The sequence below is a fragment of the Podarcis raffonei genome, chromosome 12 (genome assembly GCF_027172205.1).
Source record: "Podarcis raffonei isolate rPodRaf1 chromosome 12, rPodRaf1.pri, whole genome shotgun sequence".
NCBI classification, from domain to species: domain Eukaryota; kingdom Metazoa; phylum Chordata; class Lepidosauria; order Squamata; family Lacertidae; genus Podarcis; species Podarcis raffonei.
The window spans coordinates 46,423,560-46,444,269 of record NC_070613.1 but is presented as its reverse complement, the minus strand read 5'-3'; the positions used below and the strand labels follow the sequence as shown (position 1 = coordinate 46,444,269).

General features: G+C 47.0%; 1 protein-coding gene across 3 annotated transcripts in view; it reads left to right on the top strand.

Annotated features, from left to right (window-relative positions):
• The window catches only part of CPNE4 (copine 4), a 204,957-nt gene that overhangs the window by 137,553 nt on the left and 46,694 nt on the right, over positions 1 to 20,710 (top strand). For all 3 annotated transcript variants that reach the window (XM_053409655.1, XM_053409656.1, XM_053409654.1), the window contains exon 7: positions 1,061 to 1,150. In XM_053409655.1, the coding sequence (XP_053265630.1) occupies positions 1,061 to 1,150 (90 nt within the window). The remainder of the gene's footprint in view (positions 1 to 1,060; positions 1,151 to 20,710) is intronic.

Here is a 20,710-nt window from a genome sequence, read left to right as displayed (position 1 = left end):
TCTGCCTGGTTCCCTGTAACTTGCCTTCTTGCAGTGAGGGAACCGCCAGAAGGCCCTCGGTGCCGGACCTCAGTGAGAGGTGGCTTTTTAGTTCCAAACAGCCACCAGGAGCCATTATTCTGTGCATCGCCCGTCGCATTCAGATTCCCAGAGCCAGAAATGTCAATTTGAGGGACATTTGTTACTTCCCTATTTCCTCCAAATGAGATAGACATTCGTCACTTCTCACATACCATGCTATTTAGCAAGCATTGGCCTTCTTGAGCTGCTCCAAGTGGAAAGCTTATCTAGGCTTGCAGGCAGCTCCCTCACCTGAAACATGTACCACCTGCCATAGATAGGCTTTCAACTCCTTTGGCAACAGGTAATTCTCCTCTCTCTGTTCGTATACAGGGTGAGTCTTTTAAAATAGGCCCCGTGGAACATGTGTACTCCGTATCCATGGGGCTTCGTTTAAAGGACTCACCCTGTATGTGCTTGCCCATATGTTAGCAAAGCAGCATCGTTGCTGCTGTCACTCCTTGATTCCATTGCACAGTGCTCCAACAATGTTGGCTGGCTTAGATCATATAACAGGGATAGAAGATGGGGAAAATTCCAGTGTTTAATTGGAGAGCATGGTCAGTAGTTAGGGGAGTGTGAATTTCCCCCCATAAAGCAAATTTATTTTCTCTGTTTAGATTGTTGTTTCAGACTTTGCAATCCTTATCTTGTTTTCCCATTTCGTGTTCTGTTTTCTCATTTTGTGATGTACAATCCTTTGGGTTTGTTTGTTTTTTAACTGACTCCCACTGATTTTAATGGACTTTGGAAAAGAGTCAAAAGACAAAATAAATTATCAAATAGAGCATAACAAGAAGCATGCTCAATATTATGTTGACTTGATTGCCTAGCATATAGCCACAAAAAGTATACAAAAAAAGAATAATGCCTAAAGATACTGTTTCTTTAGCTTAGTTAAAAAAAAGGGATAATAAAACTTCATTTGCAAGTGATAATTATTGGTGTTTAGCATTTTGGTTTTGAAATATGTTTATAGTCCTTTTCTTCTCATTCATAGGTGGTGATGAATAACTTAAACCCAGCCTGGAAGTCATTTAAGGTGTCTGTAAATTCACTCTGCAGCGGAGATCAGGATCGCAGGCTGAAGGTTGGTGGTTTCTATCAAGTGTGGAATAAGTTTTTTTTCCCTATTAAAAAAAATTCTCTTTAAAAACTTTGAAATTAAAGACTGCCACTAAACAAACACACACACACACATCCACTCCTTTGACTTGAAGTACATCATCTTGCAGAATTATTTATGCTTTGGCAGTTTGAATTGAAACCCACACAGCAGTACATTTCCTTAATGATTGTGCATAATATTGTAAAAGGTCTCTTGGTGTAACACCACTTAAGCCAACAGAATTGAAATATTTCAGAAAGCAAAAATAAGGGGCCTATGTGTGTCAATCAGCTTTGCAGGCATGCTGCTCAAAAACTGATCTATCTAAAATTCGAACAATATTAGAGCTATCGGGCTGCGTTGTTCCCCCTGTGCCCTCCTTTCACACGTAAAGGGTTATCTTCAGGTCAAGTGAAAATAGCCTGATCTAAAACCACCCTGAAGTTTTAATTTGAGTTTGGGCTCAGCTCTGGAATCTGAGTGGGGTTTTGGGGTGGAGGCACTGTGTCCATTCCTCGTTGAAGGCAGGTCTAGACAGCAACACACAGACACACACTGCCTGTGCACACGAGATCTATGCAGATCAGTTGAGGGAGAGGGCTATTTCCCTCTCTTTTTCTCATCAAACAATCAAGCTGATTAACAGGGAGGGGGCAATTTTCACCCTTCTTCACTGTGTCCACTTGTCGCCTGCTCAGTGATAAAACACCCAGTGTCAGTGAACTCTTTATTGAAACTCTTTATTGAACCAAAACAACTCAGAACTAGCGATCGCAGCAACTCTTCCCAGTAGGTCTTGCCACAGCGAGACAGGTGTGAGGAGTGAAGGTCCCTGCCTTCCACAGCTCTCTAAGGACCTCCCTTGGGTCCTTCCCCAGCCACCTGAGGCTCCTTCGTCTTATCTCTCTTATCTCTCTTTGCACCACCCTCTTCATTTCTCTGTGTGTTCTGGGAGACCAGGGAGAAGGGAGGTTGGCGATAACCTGGATTCTTCAGCAGCCTGCTTCATCTCTGTCTGCTGGTCACCCTCTTCTCCTGCCTCTGAGTCTGGATTGCTCTCTGCCACAGTCTCTTCCTGCTCACTAAACCCTGTTGCTTCTTCAGCTTCTGACACCTTCTCCTCCCAGTCTCCCCCTCTGCTCCACTCACCATTGTCCCACCACCAATCCCCTGGCTCTGAGCCTTCTTCCTCTGGGGGTTTCCCCAGCTGGTGCCTCCCACCACTCCCATTTCCTTTTCTTTTTGCAATCATCTGTAGGGTCTTGGAGGGCAACAGAAATTATTTGCTTGGGATGCTGGTTGAGCCCCTTGACTTGGGGGTTAGCCAACCCTTACCGAAAGGACGCCCGAGTTCTCCTCAGTTTTTTCTTGCCTGTAGTGGGAAAGCCAGCTGAAAGGGGCTGCGGGGCCCTGCAACTAGAGACTGGGGAGGCATACCTAACCTAATCCACACTTTCCGAAGCAAGGTGTGAACTGAAACGCAGCCTTTTGTTGAAATTCACACTTCTCCAAATTTGGCAGTGCAGTTCCCCAGCCAAACAACGTGTACAAAAGTGTGGATACTAGTGTAAAGTGTGTGTGTGTATAAATGGCACATTTGTGAAAATAACATATGAAAATGCATGATAACGGGGGGGTGTCGCTTTCAGAAATGTGTATATTTTGCAAAATTGCAGGCAACATTGTGCATGTCGGGAGAAATTCATACTCCTGTTGGCTGTTCTGCCATAATGTCTACAGTCTTTTCTACTCGCATAAAGGCTCCGCAAATGATTTGGAAATGTATGGTTCTAAGCCTCCACAAGTAGGGGTGGGGACCACACTCTCCCCACTGCAAAAGTTGCAGCTGAACTCGTGATCCAAACTGGCTCATGTCCCCTATGTCATGGGCAATGGTTACTATAATTCCCCATATATATTGCAAAGGACTCGTTGGTTTAATTACTAGTATAGATTTGTGTCAATTAATCTGCCTCAGAGACACTTTGAAGATCAAAAGACAGTGTAAGCGGCGTCTATTAGCTGGTCTAATAACTTGGATTTCTCGGGAGATGTGCTATCAGGGAAATAAAATAACGGCACCGCTCTTTGGGTCTCCACGGACTCTTCTGTTTTAGAGACATGGCAGGCTGAGGGTGAAGGGTGGCAATGAATAGCTCCTGCCCATAATGGGATGAGGGCGTTCCGAGCCTCGCTCTCTCTGCTTGGCTGGCTTTCTGGCAGGCGAGCGTGTTCTTTCAGCCTGACAGGTGCTTTTTCTCCAGATCACTGCCACAGCCCCACTGTGTTTTCGGAAACAGAGCACTTACAGCCTCTTGACACGCTGATGAGTCTGCAGACCTGGGCAGAAGATGCAGCAAGTAAACAAACGAATGATGCTGGACAGTGGGGGGTTCCAGAGGTTGTTTCTGCACCTGATCCCGGTTGGACAAAGGAGAAAGAAACTGGTTCTCGCTCCCCACCCCACCCCGGGAAATAAAGGAGCACAACGGCATAGTTGAGAGTCGGGGGGGGTATTGTGGGAAGATGTACATAGTGATTTCTATCTTATGCGCTACCGTATTTTTCGCCCTATAGGACGCACCGTCCCATAAGGCGCACCTAGTTTTTTGGGGGGGAAATAAAGGGGGAAAATTTATTTCCCCCCCCCCCCCAGGCACGGGGCTGGGGAAGCCCAAGGTTCCCCCGACCCCAGCCCCCAGAACAGGCAACTCTCCGCAAGCAGCAGGAGCCCAGCGCAGGGCTCTTGCGCCTTGCGGAGAGGTGCGCGAAGTCTGGGCGCGCTGAGCTCAGCGCGCCCAGCCTTCGTCATGCAGGCAACTCTCCGCAAGCAGCGGGAGCCCAGCGCCGGGCTCCCACGGCTTGCGGAGATCTGCGCGAAGCCTGGAGAGCGAGAGGGGTTGGTGCGCACCGACGCCTCTCGCTCTCCACTCTTCAGCGAAAGCCTGCATTCGCCCCATAGGACGCACACACATTTCCCCTTCATTTTTGGAGGGGGAAAAGTGCGTCCTATGGGGCGAAAAATACGGTACTTTTTCTTTTTTTTTAGAAGGTGGTTTTATAAAACAGAATAGGTGCTATACATGGAAATATTGGCCACTTCAGATACAGGAGGCTCCCCGTGTCACAAGTATGCCTTCCAGGTCATGGAGTGAACAGACACCACACTGAGGCCCCTCTTCAAATCACAAGCTAATCAGATCACCTGAATTGGGCTATTATTTGCAGAAGAAAGGGAGAGTTCTTGGGAAAACATATTATTTGGAGAGGGGTGGGGGGAGCTTCCTAAGTACAGTGGTACCTCGGGTTAAGAACTTAATTCGTTCTGGAGGTCCGTTCTTAACCTGAAGCTGTTCTTAACCTGAAGCACCACTTTAGCTAATGGGGCCTCCCGCTGCCGCCGCGCTGCCGGAGCACGATTTCTGTTCTCATCCTGAAGCAAAGTTCTTAACCCAAGGTACTATTTTTGGGTTAGTGGAGTCTGTAACCTGAAGCGTATGTAACCCGAGGTACCACTGTAGCTGTAAGTACCCAGATATATTTATTTAAGCATGTGAGATTGGTCCATTAGAATTTCATACAGGGATAGCTATAGTGACGCCCTGATATGATGATAACTTTGTTTTTATGGTTTTTTTTAATTTTTGTTTGTTGCACTGAATGTTTTAATTATCCCTTGTTTTGTGTTTATTCTTGAGTCTGCCTCTTATTGACCATGTTTCACATACATAGCATTTTCGGTGTATTTTGGATATATTTACTTTTTGCAGGGCCTTTGGCCACAAGCAGTACAAGTTCAAGCTAAGACTTAAGAACGTCTACTCCACTGTTCATTTGTAGGACAGTTTCTGTTCTTTGCTTATTCTGAGGGTGGAAAAAGAATGCTCACCAATAGTTCACATCCATCATTATTAGTAATGAAAGATCAATATCAGAGAGCTGAATGCATTTATTACTTTGAAATTAACAGAGCTTGTGATCTACGGAAGCTCCTTGATATGACATTATTCATATCCCCTCTTTTGATGTCCTGAAAACCAAAAGATTGTGTCTTGCTGGTGCCTAAAGTCTTTGTGCTCATTGCCATTTCCTGGTTTAGATATCAGTGATACCATCTTTAAACATAAATGATAAAATTAGTTTCTGCTAAAAAGCATTTTTGTGTGTGTGCAAATCTGTCTTTTTTGTCTCTCACTTATAAAACAAAGCTGAAAAGCCTGTATTCCGTTTTCTCTCAATTTGAACTTGCAAAGGACATTTGCAATTCAAAGTGTGTAGGGGTGACAGTTTGGTTCAGAGCCTAGATTCTCTTAAATTACCCAGGCCTGAAGAGTATTGGAAAACTGGCATCTTTAAAGACAAATGATCATAATATTACATTGGCAATAATGGCTGTATACTCCAAACTGACTGTGCATTCACTGAATCCTGGTGTGAGTGAGAAGAGATAGCTCAGAACTAGGAATGGATGGGTTGATCTATTTCTGACCTGTGTCAGTTTTGTGCGCGCTCAGTCATAAGTCTGTTCCATCCCATTTTTGCATTAATCTGTGATTTTTAAAAGAATCCACACCAAAAAAAAGCCCCATATTTACGTATGAATTTAATTTTGGTGAGAAAATACAATCAAAATCCACAAACATGAATTTCTAATCTTGTTTTCTCTAAAAGTCTGCATTTCTAGATGTGTTTTATCCTAATATGTGGATTTTATACAAGATTTGTATTTATTTATTTTTTGGAGCTGAAATATACATTGCAATACTCTGATAACTCCAAAATGAATGGTAACTGCATTCCGACCTGCACATTAGTTTGAGAAATACAAACCAGGTGGCTTCAGAACTAGCAGAGAACTAACTAACAAGCTACACAGAACCATGTGGGGTCTACAGCCTGCTGGGACTTGATTGTGCACAGGAAGCCAACTTTGTTCCCTCTCCAAAAACATCCGCTGGACACTTAACTTTTTCAAAATCTCACTTTCTGTCACTCAGACATGATCTGTATTATATCCAAGAAATCTGGCTCTAAGGGTCAAACTATATTGCTGTTGCTGGCACCCATCTGTCTCAAGAGACAATGGAGTGCGCCTCTGGAGGGTAAAGGCAAACCACTGGAGAATCACAGCGCCTGCTGTGGCTGCAGAGACTGCTAACTCAAAGCTGCTGCCTCCGTGTGAACTGATCTTTCCGGGGCACAAGCCTTGGCAGTGTTGTATGGAGATCCTGGTCTGCCCAGAGACAAGACCCCCAAGCTTGACCTTGCTGGTGTGGACCAAATACCATATTTTTCGCTCCATAGGGTGCACCTAGTTTTTAGAGGGGGAAATCAAGAAAAAAAATCTTATTCCCCCCCCCCAGCCCCAAAGAGCAAAGAAGCCAAGACAGTGAGCGGGATCCATCCCGCTGGCTGTATTGCCTTCCTCTTTATCCGCGCGCAACCTCTCCAGCCGGGAGAGGCTGCGCGGGGCTAAAGAAGCCATAGCCGCGTACAGCCTCTCCCTGCCAGAGGGGCTGCGCGTGGCTATCCCTGAAGCCTTCGGAGCACAGCACAAGTTCCCGCTGCGCTCCGCAGGCTTCGGGTTCCTTTTGCTGATGCCAGGAGAGTCTTGCTCTCCCGGTTTCAGCAAAAGGAACCTGAAGCCTGCAGAGCGCAGCGGGAACTCACGCTGCGCTCCGAAGGCTTCAGGTGGCTATCCCTGAAGCCTGGAGAGCGAGGGGGGTCGGTGCACACCAGCCCCTCTTGCTCTCAAGGCTTCAGCGAAAGCAACGCGAAGCCTCCAGAGTGCAGAGGGAGCGCTCCCTCTGCGCTTTGGAGGCTTCACGTTGCTATCGCTGAAGCCAAGGAGCCTGCATTTGCTCCATAGGACGCACACACATTTCCCCTTAATTTTTGGAGGAGAAAAAGTGCGTCCCATAGATCGAAAAATACGGTACATTTGGCACTAGCTTGGCTACAGGAATTGCTAGAAGGAGATATACAAGGCACCATCCAACTGTTTTAGGCACTCCACTCCAGATTTGTAGAAGGTTTATTCCTTAGCCTTTTCTTTTCCCAAAGATGTCCCACAAGGCAGCGGTTATGGATTGTTCCTCAGAGTTTACTCCCAAAGCCATTCTAGTGAATGAGTATAGCTGCCTGGCAGCAGAGGTTTAGAATCAGAGTTTTCCTTCTCCTAGATGGGCTACCTTCCCAGGTGAATGAGCCCCATCTGCCTCTCATTTTCCTCTACTGCACATGCAGTAACTGCCTTCTGGACTGTTGGACTCAATATTGGGTCCAGCTATATAACTGGATCAAACCATATAGTACTAGAAAGACACAATTGCATTTCATATATATTTTAAAAGAAATAACACCAATGGCAGCTTCCCTTAATGAGCTGTGGGTGGGTGAGGGGGAGAATTTTCACCAGGATCTTGGCACTAGGTGGAAGGATTTAAACCCCTCCCTGCACACCCGCTTGTTCCTTTTTTAAAAAGAAGAAGAAATGGCATGTGTCTTGTACTGTCTAGTTAGTTTACCCCTCAGTTGTATGGCTTTCCCACAAGTATTAAGAGCTTTCTGACTTAATAGAATCATATCATATCCAAAATTAATGAAGGGAGCAGAAAAATCAAGAACGCCCCTCCTGTTTCTAAAAACGGAGTTGGAATCCTGACGAGATGCTGACATCATAACTATTCTCAGCTGAGGTTAATCTCTTGTCCGGGGGGGGGGGGTGACCTAGCTTTAATTTGCCAGGTGGCTTGCTGCATAATCTTTCTTGTAGGAGAGCCACTTGTGTGTAACTCGCACTGTAATTTAGGTTTATGGCAAACGTTTTGAAATATTCTCTTTCCGTATTGTGCGCTGTCTTCTTCCTTCTCACAACGGATAGCAGTGCCATTGGTCTTAAAATATTTATCGCGGGGGGCGGGGCGGAGCAGCCAAGATGCCCATGCAAAACAGCCATCTAAATGGAGATGCCCTGATCTGCTGCCACGATGAGAAAGCTTGCGGTTGCCCCAAAGTCTGTCCCTTCTTCTCCCAAAAAATTGTAAGAACTTAACTCTCCTCCTGCAACGCCACCATTTTAGAGGCAGGAAGATCACACATGGTGTGAGTAAATATCTGGGAGCTTTCCTTCTCCCAAATGAAGTAACCAAGAAGATCAAGAGGAGGGGTGAGCAGGACATAAGAAAAAGAATGTGGGGCAGGAAAATAAGATGGTGGCAGTGGGCAGGGCAGGGAGGATCAGGAGGAGAAAAGGCAGGGTTTGCAGGAGATGGTTCCCAATTGCATCTTCTACTGGCAAGTTAAATGAATACCTTTTATAGTTTAGGGACATTTCAGTGGAATCGTATCTAGTCTTCTGGTTCATTGATACTCCCAGTGTTAGTTTATATGTCAGTTAAGGGATGTTCACCACGTGTATTACTTTAGTGCATCGCGTTGCTTGTTACCATTGTATAAACTCAGAAGACTGCATATTCCAGGTGCAAAATGTTGCCCTCAGGAGCCTTCTTTAACCAAGCCTTTAATTTCAGACCTGCAATTATTATGAGAGTAATTGGTCCTATTTGGACAACCTAGGTACCTGGTAAGGTATTCAAGACTAGCAGTTAAATATCTAAATTGGATGACCTATTTCCTCCTGCTGTAATTAAATTGTAAAATTTAGACAGAGGCGATTGAAAGCCCTGGTGCTACATTTTCTCTATTTAGGCCATCTCCGCCTCTCTTTATTTTTTTACCTCTTTTAAAATGTGTTTAAACCAATTCATTCCAAGCAGGCCTTTATAAAACAGTGGTGCCACATCATGCCCCTTTCTCTCAAATCCTGTGGTTTGTCTACCATGAAGTATCACCCAAAGAAACTTTTCCTTTTCTGGCTGGGACTGTTGGAAGATCCAGTCCAAAAATTTTGGAGATGCCAGTTTAGCTATAGCACATTCTAGACATAAACAATATTTTGCCCCATTCTGCAGACTACCGTCTGACACATTATCAGTAGCTGAGCAGCATTATTCTGATAAGCAATCATATCAACATAATGGTTTTAACATTTTTACAGAGATATCCCAGGCAGTCAAATCTATCGCTTCAAATCCCAGCAGGACTTAATATTTTCTGCGGGCTGAATTAACAAAAGAGCAGTGGAGGGCCTCGAAACATACAAAATGGTCCATTTAAACATTACTGCCATTAAACATTCTCAATTTGCCATGTTTTTAAAAAGGCTTTTTAATCCACCTGAATAACCAGGTCTTCTACAGAGAAAAAAGGAGACTAGGTGAGATTTCACAGTAGGATCATGAACAAGATGACTGTTCTAATGGTTATGGGGTTGCTCGTGCGTAAGTTGCCGCCACTCCTGGGTAGGTGGCCTGGTTAAACCTTTCCTGGCTGGACAGCCCCCTCACTTCGTGGCTGCTCAGTCGCTGGCAGAATCCGACAGTGGGCGTTTCTTCAACCTTTTCCAACATAAAAGTTCTTTGACGCCCAGTCTCCTCCTAGCCTCCCTGCGCGGAAGCCTTCTGCACAGGGTGGGCGTGGGTAGCGGAGGACCTGTGCTCTCTCCGCTGGTGTCCAGTGAAGAGTCTCTGAGCCTGCTCTCCGCTTCCCCCATTGGCCCCCCTCCATCCCTGGTGTTGCGCTGAATTTCTTCCCCAACAGGAGACCTGCCTCTCTCCCTACTTGACCCCTCTCCAGCATCGTCGTGGAGCCCCTCCTCCTCCTCTCGTTCCGATGGCAGTTCCCTGACATCCGTCTTCCATTTTGCTATAATTTTCAGCCAGGCAATATCAAATTACTATTTTTGAAATTCACCATATGGTGGCTTGTCATATGATGTTTTATAATCTGGTACACTTATTTTCTTGGTTCAAAATACGTGTGTGCTGAATTAGCAGAGAAAGGATCATAAGTGTATCTTTCTTTTTTCCATCTTTAAAATATTTTTTATTGAATTTTCTAAATTACATTTCAAAGTATTCATTTAAACAACCTTAAATCAGTAACTTCCATTCTTCTCCTTCCATGGTTCATTTTGCATACCATACATCCCTGCATATGTTACATGAATTAAACCATTCAATATTCCATTGTTACATCCATCAAAACTTATTTACAATGCTGAATTTATCTTAATGCTACCACTGTTTTTAAATAAACACAATTTTCACTTGTATATTCAGTAAACATTTTCCATACTTCTTTAAACATGCATTCTTCTTGTTCTCTTATTCTATAAGTTAAGTCTGCAAGCTGCACGTATTCCATCAGTTTAAGTTGCCATTCTTTTTTGATTGGGACCTCGCTCGCTTTCCATTTTTGAGCTAACAAGACATGGGCCGCGGTAGTAGCGCACGTAAATAGCCTTTTTGGACACCTGGGAATTTCCCTCTGAATTATCCCCAACGAAAAGGACTCTGGATTGTTTTGGGTTTTTTGGAAATATGCTTTTAAACATATTTTTCAATTCATTATATATAATATCACAATTCTCTTTTACCCTTTTACAAGTCTACCACATATGGTAAAACGTGCCCTCATAAGTGTATATCTGTGTAGCAGCCATGGAGAAAATTCTACATCCAGTGGCCTTCAGCTTACATTATCAGGCCTTGGTTTAGTCTGTGTTGGGCTGCATCTGGGGTCTGATTCAGGTACAGGCTTGTGAGCATCAGAAGGAACAGAGGCAGACTGGTCAGACTGTGTCAGACTGGTTGGGGTCAAGCACTAGTTCAGGCAGATGAGGGCCAGGAGGGCTGGTGAAATAAACGTTATAGCGATGCTTTAAAAAATGTTCTTTGGGAATTTCGATATGAATTCCACACATACCACCGGAGAATGTATGTGGTTAACTCTTTTTTTGTCTTCTGTTCTTCATGATACAGTCCCTTGGATGGAAATTGAAACCAGACTCTGGCCAAACTTGATTTCTTAGCACACAGTACTCCTCAGTCCTGGTCCTTTCCTGCTCTCTTGCTTTTACTAGTCCTAGTGCAGTGTGGAGCACTGGCATGGTTGTCTGTGCAATCAGGATGTGCTCTTGGGGCTTCTCAGGAAATGTGGGGCAGGAGGAAGGACGGAGGTCTGGCCAAATCAGCTTCTCTTGTGGCTGATGGGAGACAGGGAGAGGAACAGGAGTGGTTCCAATAAGTAGTAGCCCTCCTAGCTGGGATTTGTGCTCAGGCAGGTCATAGGAGCCTAGAAAGCTGCCCTATACCAAGTTGGTTCATCTAGCAAAACATTCTCTATACTGGCTTGTAGAAGCTCTACAGGGTTTCAGACAGGAATCCTTCTCAGCCCCACCTGGAGATCTCAGGGATTGAACCTGGAACCTTTTGTATGTGAGGCAGATACTCTTCCACTAAAAGGTAAAGGGCTCTGTGACGGTTAAGTCCAGTCAAAGGTGACTATGGGGTTGCGGCACTCATCTCGCTTTCAGGCCGAGGGAGCCAACGTTTGTCCACAGACAGCTTTCAAGGTCATGTGGCCAGCCTGGGTCTGTTGTGGCACAACGGAAACCAGAGCACACGGAAATGCCGTTTGTGGATCGAGGGCCCAACCCCCGCTATGTGAAATAAACACACAAGGACACGTGATATAAGGTTAATGGGCAAGAAAAGGCCACAACTTTATTGATTACAGCAGTGAAAAGGTATTGGCTTAGGCATTGGATGACTATAGGAGGTGGGTTTATTCAACAGTAGGTGGAGCCTGTTGATGCTAATCCAACTATAGGCTCACCCCTGATGTCACCGAGGGTCGTGCCATGGCCTCCCGCCAAGCAGGCATCGGACGGAATACACGACCGCCAGATTCCTTTAACGGAATAACCCACGGTAGATAGCATAGGCGATGGCCACACCTAGCCCTTGACACACATGAATCCAATGCCTAACCGCCACCCGAGCCGCAAAGGGGCTTGCCGCCAATACCCTCACAGCTGCAACCAATCCCTAATGCTACTAATGATGCTATCCAACCAGATGTCATTCCCAATGTCTGTTAGATGAACTCCGTCATTCCGGTACATGGCTTGGTCGCCGATCCGGATACAGTCATGATAAATGACTCGGCCATTCATAAAGCGTACCCAACGGGCTACCGCCCGGTTCAAGCGTTTCCTGGTTTTTTCAATGGCCATACAGCTCTGCGCACCTTGCCAAACAATTCTTTTCAAGAAGGAGGACCAGAACACCATTGTTCCGGGGCACAAGGCCGCGATCGCCTCCAAGTCTCTTTTTATGTTCCACAACAAGTCCACGCTTCTCCTATTAGCAAGGTCATTCTCTCCCAAGTGAATGATAAGGATGTCAGGAGGGCCAAACGTGGCTACTCTCTCCATCAACAATGGCATAAGCTCCTCCCACCGTATGCCGCGTCTCGAAAACCAGGAAACTCGCACCCCAGGTGGCAATCCAAGATAAGGGGTAAGGCCACAGCTGGCCGCCCAAACGTGGGCCCAATGGACTATACTGTGGCCGCAAATCCACACACTTCTCCTGAAAACAGCTGAGAATGAAAGGAAAGGAAAAACGGGTAAGTAGATGCAACGTAGCGGAGCGTATACTAACGGATATAACCTTTATAAGCATTAGATTTCCATCGGCCCATTTCCTTAATCTTATCCACGGGCAGGCCCAAGCGCGCGGCTGTTGAGGCAGCGCCGATCCTAAAAGAGTGTGCAGCATAATCCCGGGAAGCTAAACTGCAAGCATCAATAGCTTTGCGGAGTACCCTTGTGGATTGGTGTCTCAATAAGGGTGACCCATCTTCGTGAACCAGAAGCGGACCTGGGCCGGGCGGTCTGAGGCAAAGATACAGCCTAGTATCCTTGACCGGGCATGGGCCCTGCTCCCCAGACGCTGTGAGTTTAAGAAGAACGCCCCTACCGGCCTGATCAGTTTTGTATTGACGTATCCGTACCGTCATACTAGTTTCGGACAGCTGCACGTCTTCCATAAGGAGGCCACGCATCAAGCCATTTGCGCCACCTTCGACTACAACCTCGCCCACTCTCAGGGCGGCAAAAAAGGCGATAGCATATGCAGCGGAAAAGAGGCGGGCCTCAAACTTGGACCAACAGGTTGACCTAAGCTTTTTGCGTATTTGAGAGAGCAACCCATAAGAAATTGGCTTACGGCCCTCGGCCCTAGGGGGTTGTAACCTGCCCCAGCCCTCGATAGATCTGCGGATCAGGAAGTCACTGCATGGATCGGAGGAGAACGTGGCCCTAGCAAAGAAGCTAATGGCAGCTAATGGCATGTATTTTAAGGTTTTAGGCGCACGTCCTAAGTCATCGAGGTGTGAAAGGTATTGCAGAACGTAGTCAGTGGTGGGCGGCACATTAGGCGAAAGCCCAGATGTCCCAGACCTGAAGCCCAAGAAATCGCACCAGGCCCTCTTGTAAGACCTGAGAGTGGAGGGTGCGACAGACGCTAATACTTCCTTAATCACTTTGCGTCTCCAACGTTCCACAGGTGCTCCGGAAAGGGTTTGGGCAACAGCTGTGCTCCAGGTGCCAGCGACCGGAAGCGAGACATCTGAAAGCGAGACAAGGCATCGGCTATATCATTATTGACCCCCAGTATGAATTTGGCTGAAAAAACTATATTGTACTCAAGGCACCGGAGAACAAATGACCGCAGAAGGGAGGAGACCCTCGCAGATCGGGATGACTGTCTCGCCAGTATGTTCACCACTGCCAGGTTGTCGGTTCTGAAGCACACCCGGCGATTTCGAAACTCCTCCGTCCAGATATGCACGGCCACTACTATTGGAAAAAACTCGAGAAAAGTGAGATCCCGCGTGATGCCCTTTCCCTGCCACCCCGTTGGCCAACGTTGCGCACACCATCGGCCCCTGAAATACAAGCCAAAGCCCAGGGACCCTGCCGCATCTGAATGGACCTGAAAATCTGAGGACAAGTTAAGAACATCCTGCCATAGGGATACTCCATTGTAGTGTTCCAAAAATGTCACTCAAACCTCTAGGTCGGCCTTAACTGTCTTTGGAAGATGGACCCTGTGGTGTGGGTGCTTGAGACCCACTGAAAGCCTGGCTAGGCGGGGGAAACCACTCTACAAGCAAAATTGAAATGACCTAACAGGGATTGTATCTGTCTGAGGGTGATTTTTGTTAGTGCAAGGGTAGTATGAATTATTTCCTTAAGGGTGTCAATCTTCTCCTTAGGTAAGCGGGATGATTGGGCAACTGTGTCCAGCTCTATGCCCAAGTACGTGAGGCACACAGACTAACTGAATGTGGATGTTCATTATGCACTGTATCATAGTATAGTACAGTGATTATAAGAATATCTGCTTGAGTATACGTTTTCATCATGTGTAAAACTCATAAGGAATAAACAAATAGTTCTATATTGTGATCAAGTAACTCCTAGAACAAAATTGTACGTTTTAGCTTCAGAAAACCAGTTGCTTCTAGCCAACATCCTGTTGCCAATGTAGCTAAACTTTTAGCATTTTTGATTGTTAGTTGATAACAAGATTGTTAGTATGACAAGAGATTGGTGGGATACTCTCCTACAGATTTCCAAAACTGTTGTACAACAGACACAGCCAGGACATTCCAGAACAATTCTATCTGATACTGTAAATGTCAGGTTTCAGTTTCACTCTAGCTAGACAGAACTGCTACATATGCAACATGTTCTAGAAGATTCCCAAAGGTGAGCTCTTGGCCAAAGCATTATCCACTTCAGTGAAGTGTTATTTCTCACAAAACTAGCAATTTGTTTACTAACTATACATGTTCCCTAATATGGTTAAAAAGGTAAAGGTAAAGGTACCCCTGCCCGTACGGGCCAGTCTTGCCAGACTCTGGGGTTGTGCGCCCATCTCACTCTATAGGCCGGGGGCCAGCGCTGTCCGGAGACACTTCCGGGTCACGTGGCCAGCGTGACATCGCTGCTCTGGCGAGCCAGAGCCGCACACGGAAACGCCGTTTACCTTCCCGCTAGTAAGCGGTCCCTATTTATCTACTTGCACCCGGGGGTGCTTTCGAACTGCTAGGTTGGCAGGCGCTGGGACCGAGCAACGGGAGCGCACCCCGCCGCGGGGATTCGAACCGCCAACCTTTCGATCGGCGAGCCCTAGGCGCTGAGGCTTTTACCCACAGCGCCACCCGCGTCCCTCCTAATATGGTTAAAGCATTGAAATTATGCGATTCCGACTGTTGGGCTTAAAGGCTTACTAGATTCTAGGAATAAGGACTAAATCATTATTGTACTTCTTTGCAATTTTGTCCACAGCTGCCCTGCTCATTGGGAGAACAGGAAATGGATCTGGAACACTTCAAAGCAGTACCATTGCTCCCATGTGTCTTCCTGCTTGGGCTGTCATTTTGTTAAAGCTGTGGTCTTGCTCTTGTAGTTGATCTGGGCGGAAAAGGCAGGTTCCCCAGGAAAAAATAATTCCTGTATGAGGTGTTATGGAATGATACATTTGGTTGCCTAATTATCACAAAAGGGGGGTGGGTCTGGGAAGGGGTGCCTCTGTCCTGGAGACCAAGCAGGGGCTAAGTGGCGGCCCTGTTGGGTTCATTGCAATTAGCTGTATGCCATAGTGTGACTCCAGAGGCAGAGCTAGCTGCTCTGGCACCCGGAGTGGCACACGTGGTGTGCACCCAGGGGTGGGGCTAGCTACCCGTGGGGTGAGGCGAGCGTCCTTTCCCTTACTGACTTCTGATTAGGAGAGTCCTTCGCGGTTAAGGAGCCACTACCGGGATTCTGAAACCCTCTGAGAAACCCTTCCAAAGATAGGATGCTGCACTTCTGTCCGGATGGATAGACAAGAGGTTGAGGAGAGGAGAAAGCTGAATTGGAGAAAATGCTAGACCCAGAAGGATTTTAACGATGGTTCCCTGCTGCGGGGGCTCATCTGGAACTAGAGTGGTGGAAGCCCTGACCTCCCTGAAAGGGCCGCTTCCCTTAGTAACACGCCATGGCTGGGTGAGCCCCTGCACATCTCTCACACTCGTGCGGGTACTTACAAGACTGCCTTTGGCATTGCCCTTTATTGAATTACCAGCACACCTTACGTTTTAAATCCTTTCTAAGGTCCAGCTTTCCAGTGTGATACACCTCTGATGGCTTCTTCCCGACGTACGGGCTAACTGCCAGATGCTAAGAGCGGCGGCCTCCCCAGAAAGGGCGTAAGCCATTCTGACCCATCATCACCGGCTGATGAGGTGCCTGATTCTGGAAGCTGGACCCTGGGCTGCCTATTCTGCAAAGAACTAGAAGAACTGGAAGCAACCAGGCTATTGATACGGGCCGGCAGCCTCCACGCAGGCGCCCCGATGCGTTTCTGAAAGTAGCCGAGCAAGCCTGAGACCTAGTTTGCACAGCCACCTTTCCTGTCTGAGGGCTTGGGCCTGCACCTGGGTAGTTTAAAGGCTGGCCACTGGTTTGCGAAACAAGGAAGTAAGAAACACCCCAAGCCCTGCCTTATTTCTTCCCCCAAACATCAAGCGAAGGGGGGGTGGCTTAGAGAAACCAAGAGGAGTGAGGTTTAAGTGCACAATGTATTCCAAGCCCCAGCAGCCTTTAAATTTTACAGTGGGCTCCCGATTTAAGTGGTACCAATGGAAGGGATGGCAGGGTAAATTAAACCCACGCTAGAAGAGTAATAATCAATAAACGGCAGGCACAAACACACGCTGCAAGCACACACACACACACACACACGACTTAAAATTGGAGAGGAGCCCTGAGGATCATCTAGTCCAACCCCAGCAATGCAGAAATATTTAGCTGTCCCATACAGGCTCTCAAGGACAATGGAGGGGGAAAACACATAAGCACCCTGGCCACCAAATTAAATGTAAGGCAAACCCACTCAGTCACCCAGACCAGCCATGCAATTGGACAGGCAAGGGCAATAGAGGGGAAAACATACAAGCATCCTGGCCAAAAATTAAAATAAAACGCACAGCCACCAAGGCAGAGGCAGGGGAAGGAAAGCGAGGAGACGAGGGAGAAAGAAAGATGGAGCTACACTCACACTCAGACCTCGCTGGGGGCACGTGCTGGGCACAAACAAATCAAGCACCAGGAGTGGGGGGAAATAGAAGGTTAAATGTAGGTTTTTACACGGAAAAGAGGACACAGCAAGGCAAACCTGGATGTCTGGGTTTTTTAAAGCAGTAAAGCAATGAGCGCACGCAAGCCTCTTAAAGTTAAAAGGCATGCAAGGAACCAGACCCCCCCCCCGACTCCAAACCTCATGGCTCTTCTCTGTGATGACTCTCCTAGCTGATGACTCGCTGCAGGACGACGACGACTGAGGAGGAGGCGGAGCTGGAGCCGCAGCATTAAGCTGCTAAACACGCCCCCCGGAGACACCTGGTTGGCTGCCTCCGGTGGGCGTGGGCGCCAGCCAGGTGAGGAGGGGCGGGGGCTAAGGCCCCCGGCCAGGGGCGGAGCTCGGGCTCCCGCCCACAACCACTCCCCTCTCTTCCAGGGAGGAGAGTCTTTACCTTCCCGCCTGGAGCGGTACCTATTTATCTACTTGCACTGGCGTGCTTTCAAACTGCTAGGTTGGCAGGAGCTGGGACAGAGCAACGGGAGCTCACCCCATCATGGGGATTCGAACCGCCGACCTTCTGATCAGCAAGCCCAAGAAGCTCAGTGGTTTAGACCACAGCGCCACCTGTTCCCTCCACCTAACACCAGCCCTCCCACTAACACCAGGCCTGGCTGCAAACCATGCAGTCCCCTAACAGTGGGCCTGATAGCAAATTGGATTGATGACTGCCTTGTATGTCATCACACCTCCAGTACACAACGGTAGAAATAATTGAGCCTAATACTCAAAATGACTAAACCCTCCATGTTTTCTTTAGATGTGTGCTTGATGTGTTAATTGTAAACCAATCCATTTTCTGCCTCTTTGAAACCCGTTTCTGACTAGGCCACTTTGATCCTATTCTATCCCAGACCTCTGAGCTGGTTTCCCTCTGAGCATTCTATTAACCTCCCCATCCCTTGGTTCTGTTCACTATTACCATTTATCTTCCACAAGTCTCTTATCAACCCCTCTGTCGAAATCACCTTCTCCGCCAAATTTCTGTTATCTGCTCTGACAGTTAATATCTGGGGGAAGTTGCCAGGAAGAGTTAAATTAAAATCTCTGGCTGCTCAGACCTTTTAGAAAAAAAGATTATGTACCAATTAAATGATACGAACGACTCTGCTTCTGGGAAGTCTGGGAACCAAGACGGAACAGAGAATAGTTGGGAGCAAGCATGGTCTGTTTGCTGGTGCCATCGAGGCAGGGCTTGGGGGCCCACTTATCAGAAAGAGCAGGTGCACCCCCAAATGCGTAGAATCACAGAATTGTACAGTTGGAAGGGACCTCAAGGCTCATCTAGTGCAACCCCCTACAATGCAGGAATCCTGTCCACAGCCGTCCCTGGATGGGCTCAAACCACCAATCTTTGGGCTAGCTGCCAGGCGCACTGTCCTACCGCACCACCTGAATATACTTGTCAGATGCGGGTGTGGTTGCTCGGGAGTAAACAGGCAGGACTCCGACCTGTTTTTTCCAGGCTTTATTCTTGGTGCAAACTATTTACAGTGAAGAGCATCGTAAGTTCATGTATGGCTTAATCTGGGAGTGGTCGTTCTTTGTACCTCCCCCAGCATAAAAGTCGCGTCACCCCCAGCCTTCTCCTTCCCTCCCTGCGCCGAAGCTTACTGCACAGAATGGGCACTGGCAGGGGTGTACTTCCCGCCTCTCCGGTTTGCTCAGGCTCAGTGTTGAGGCTCGTCCTAGCATCCCCTGGTCCCTTCACCTCTTCTCCACTGGAGGAGGGGCTTTCCTCCTCGCCGGAAGAGGAACTGCTTCGCAAGATTTTCGGAGGCTCCCTATATCACAACTGCCCTTCCATCTCTCGTCTCTGAGTTGATGGCAGTTCCCTGACAATACTAAACCTTGTTGTTTTCTGCAAGCAAACACTAGAAATTTGGAGGACCGTATAAATATGTGCATGATTTGACATCACTTTGGGGACTGACATGAGATTCATACTTTAAATATTACTTGCCATTTTGGCTGCAGAACAAAGGACCTGCAGATGCTTCAGAAGTGTTGTACCATCATTTGCGATTGTTTGCCATCTTGAACCATTTTATCAATGCCTTACTGTATCTGATTCTTGGGGGCAAGGAGGTTTATAACAATATTAAGTACAGATTCTCACTTCCCAGGCTTGCGTCCCAGGGAGGTCATTTCAGTGCTGCTAATGCAGCAGTTTGACTTCACCGCTGGAGGTGCACTCCATTGTTTCTCAAGACACAGGGATGCCAGCAACTATATGGTGTATGTTGTATTTGTGATGTTCTATTATTGCTGGTGTTGTTTATTGTTTGTAAGCCGCTTTGCAATTCACATGAATGAAAAGCAGCTTAAAGGTAAAGGTAAAGGGACCCCTGACCATTAGGTCCACTGGGGTTGCGGTGCTCATCTCGCTTTATTGGCTGAGGGAGCCGGTGTACAGCATGACTAAGCCGCTTCAGGCGAACCAGAGCAGCACACGGAAATGCCGTTTACCTTCCCACCGGAGTGGTACCTATTTATCTACTTGCACTTTGACGTGCTTTCGAACTGCTAGGTTGGCAGGAGCAGGGACTGAGCAACGGGAGCTCACCCCATCGCGGGGATTCGAACTGCCGACCTTCTGATCGGCAAGTCCTAGGCTCTGTGGTTTAACCCACAGCGCCACCCACGTCCCTTGAAAAGCAGCTTAAAAATCTAATAAATCAAAATCAGATGAACTATGTCACTGGTACATGGTTTTCCATGTGGCAGAGGCCTTTCCCTGCACTAGAATCCTTTATCAGCTCATTCCTAGATGAAGCTTCTGATCCTTTCATGATCTCCACCTCCATGTTAATGTCTGCATCACTACTCTAGACCAAGGATGAGACAAGTCCCCTCTTTGGGGTTGGTGTCTGGGTCACCAGGTGGCTAGTGCATGAAAAAGAGGGATAGAAAACATTCAAAGGGGATGTGGTATCTGAGTTATCATATATATACAGGAGGTAGCCTTTGCTGAAGAGACGAGAACAAACAAACAAATTAAAAAGAGAATAATTATTGTTAAAAAAACAAAACAAAAAACTTGCCGAGACATTTTGGCAGCCTTACCACTTGAGTGAGAGAGAATCTGAAAACAGTGTTCGCAAAAGTGGCAATCATACATATGTTGCTTTTGTTGTGTTGTAGAAACAGTAGCTTATATTGCAGGAAGCTATACAACAAAACATTGATTCACAGGACCAGATTCTCACTTGGTGTAATTAGATCTATGCTGTGTTTTATTTGGCACCAGCAGGCCATTGAAAAAAAATGTTTCTGGTATTCCCCATTCTTTAAAAGGCTCTTGTCTTCTGTCTATTCAGGTTTTACACACCGTGTGTGTGCGCGCGCACACACGCGCACATGTGTGTGTAATGCCACCATTCATAGAACTTTCGTTGTTGGTTTGCATTAGGAGCAGGGAGGTCTAGAAAAGTGTTGGTAA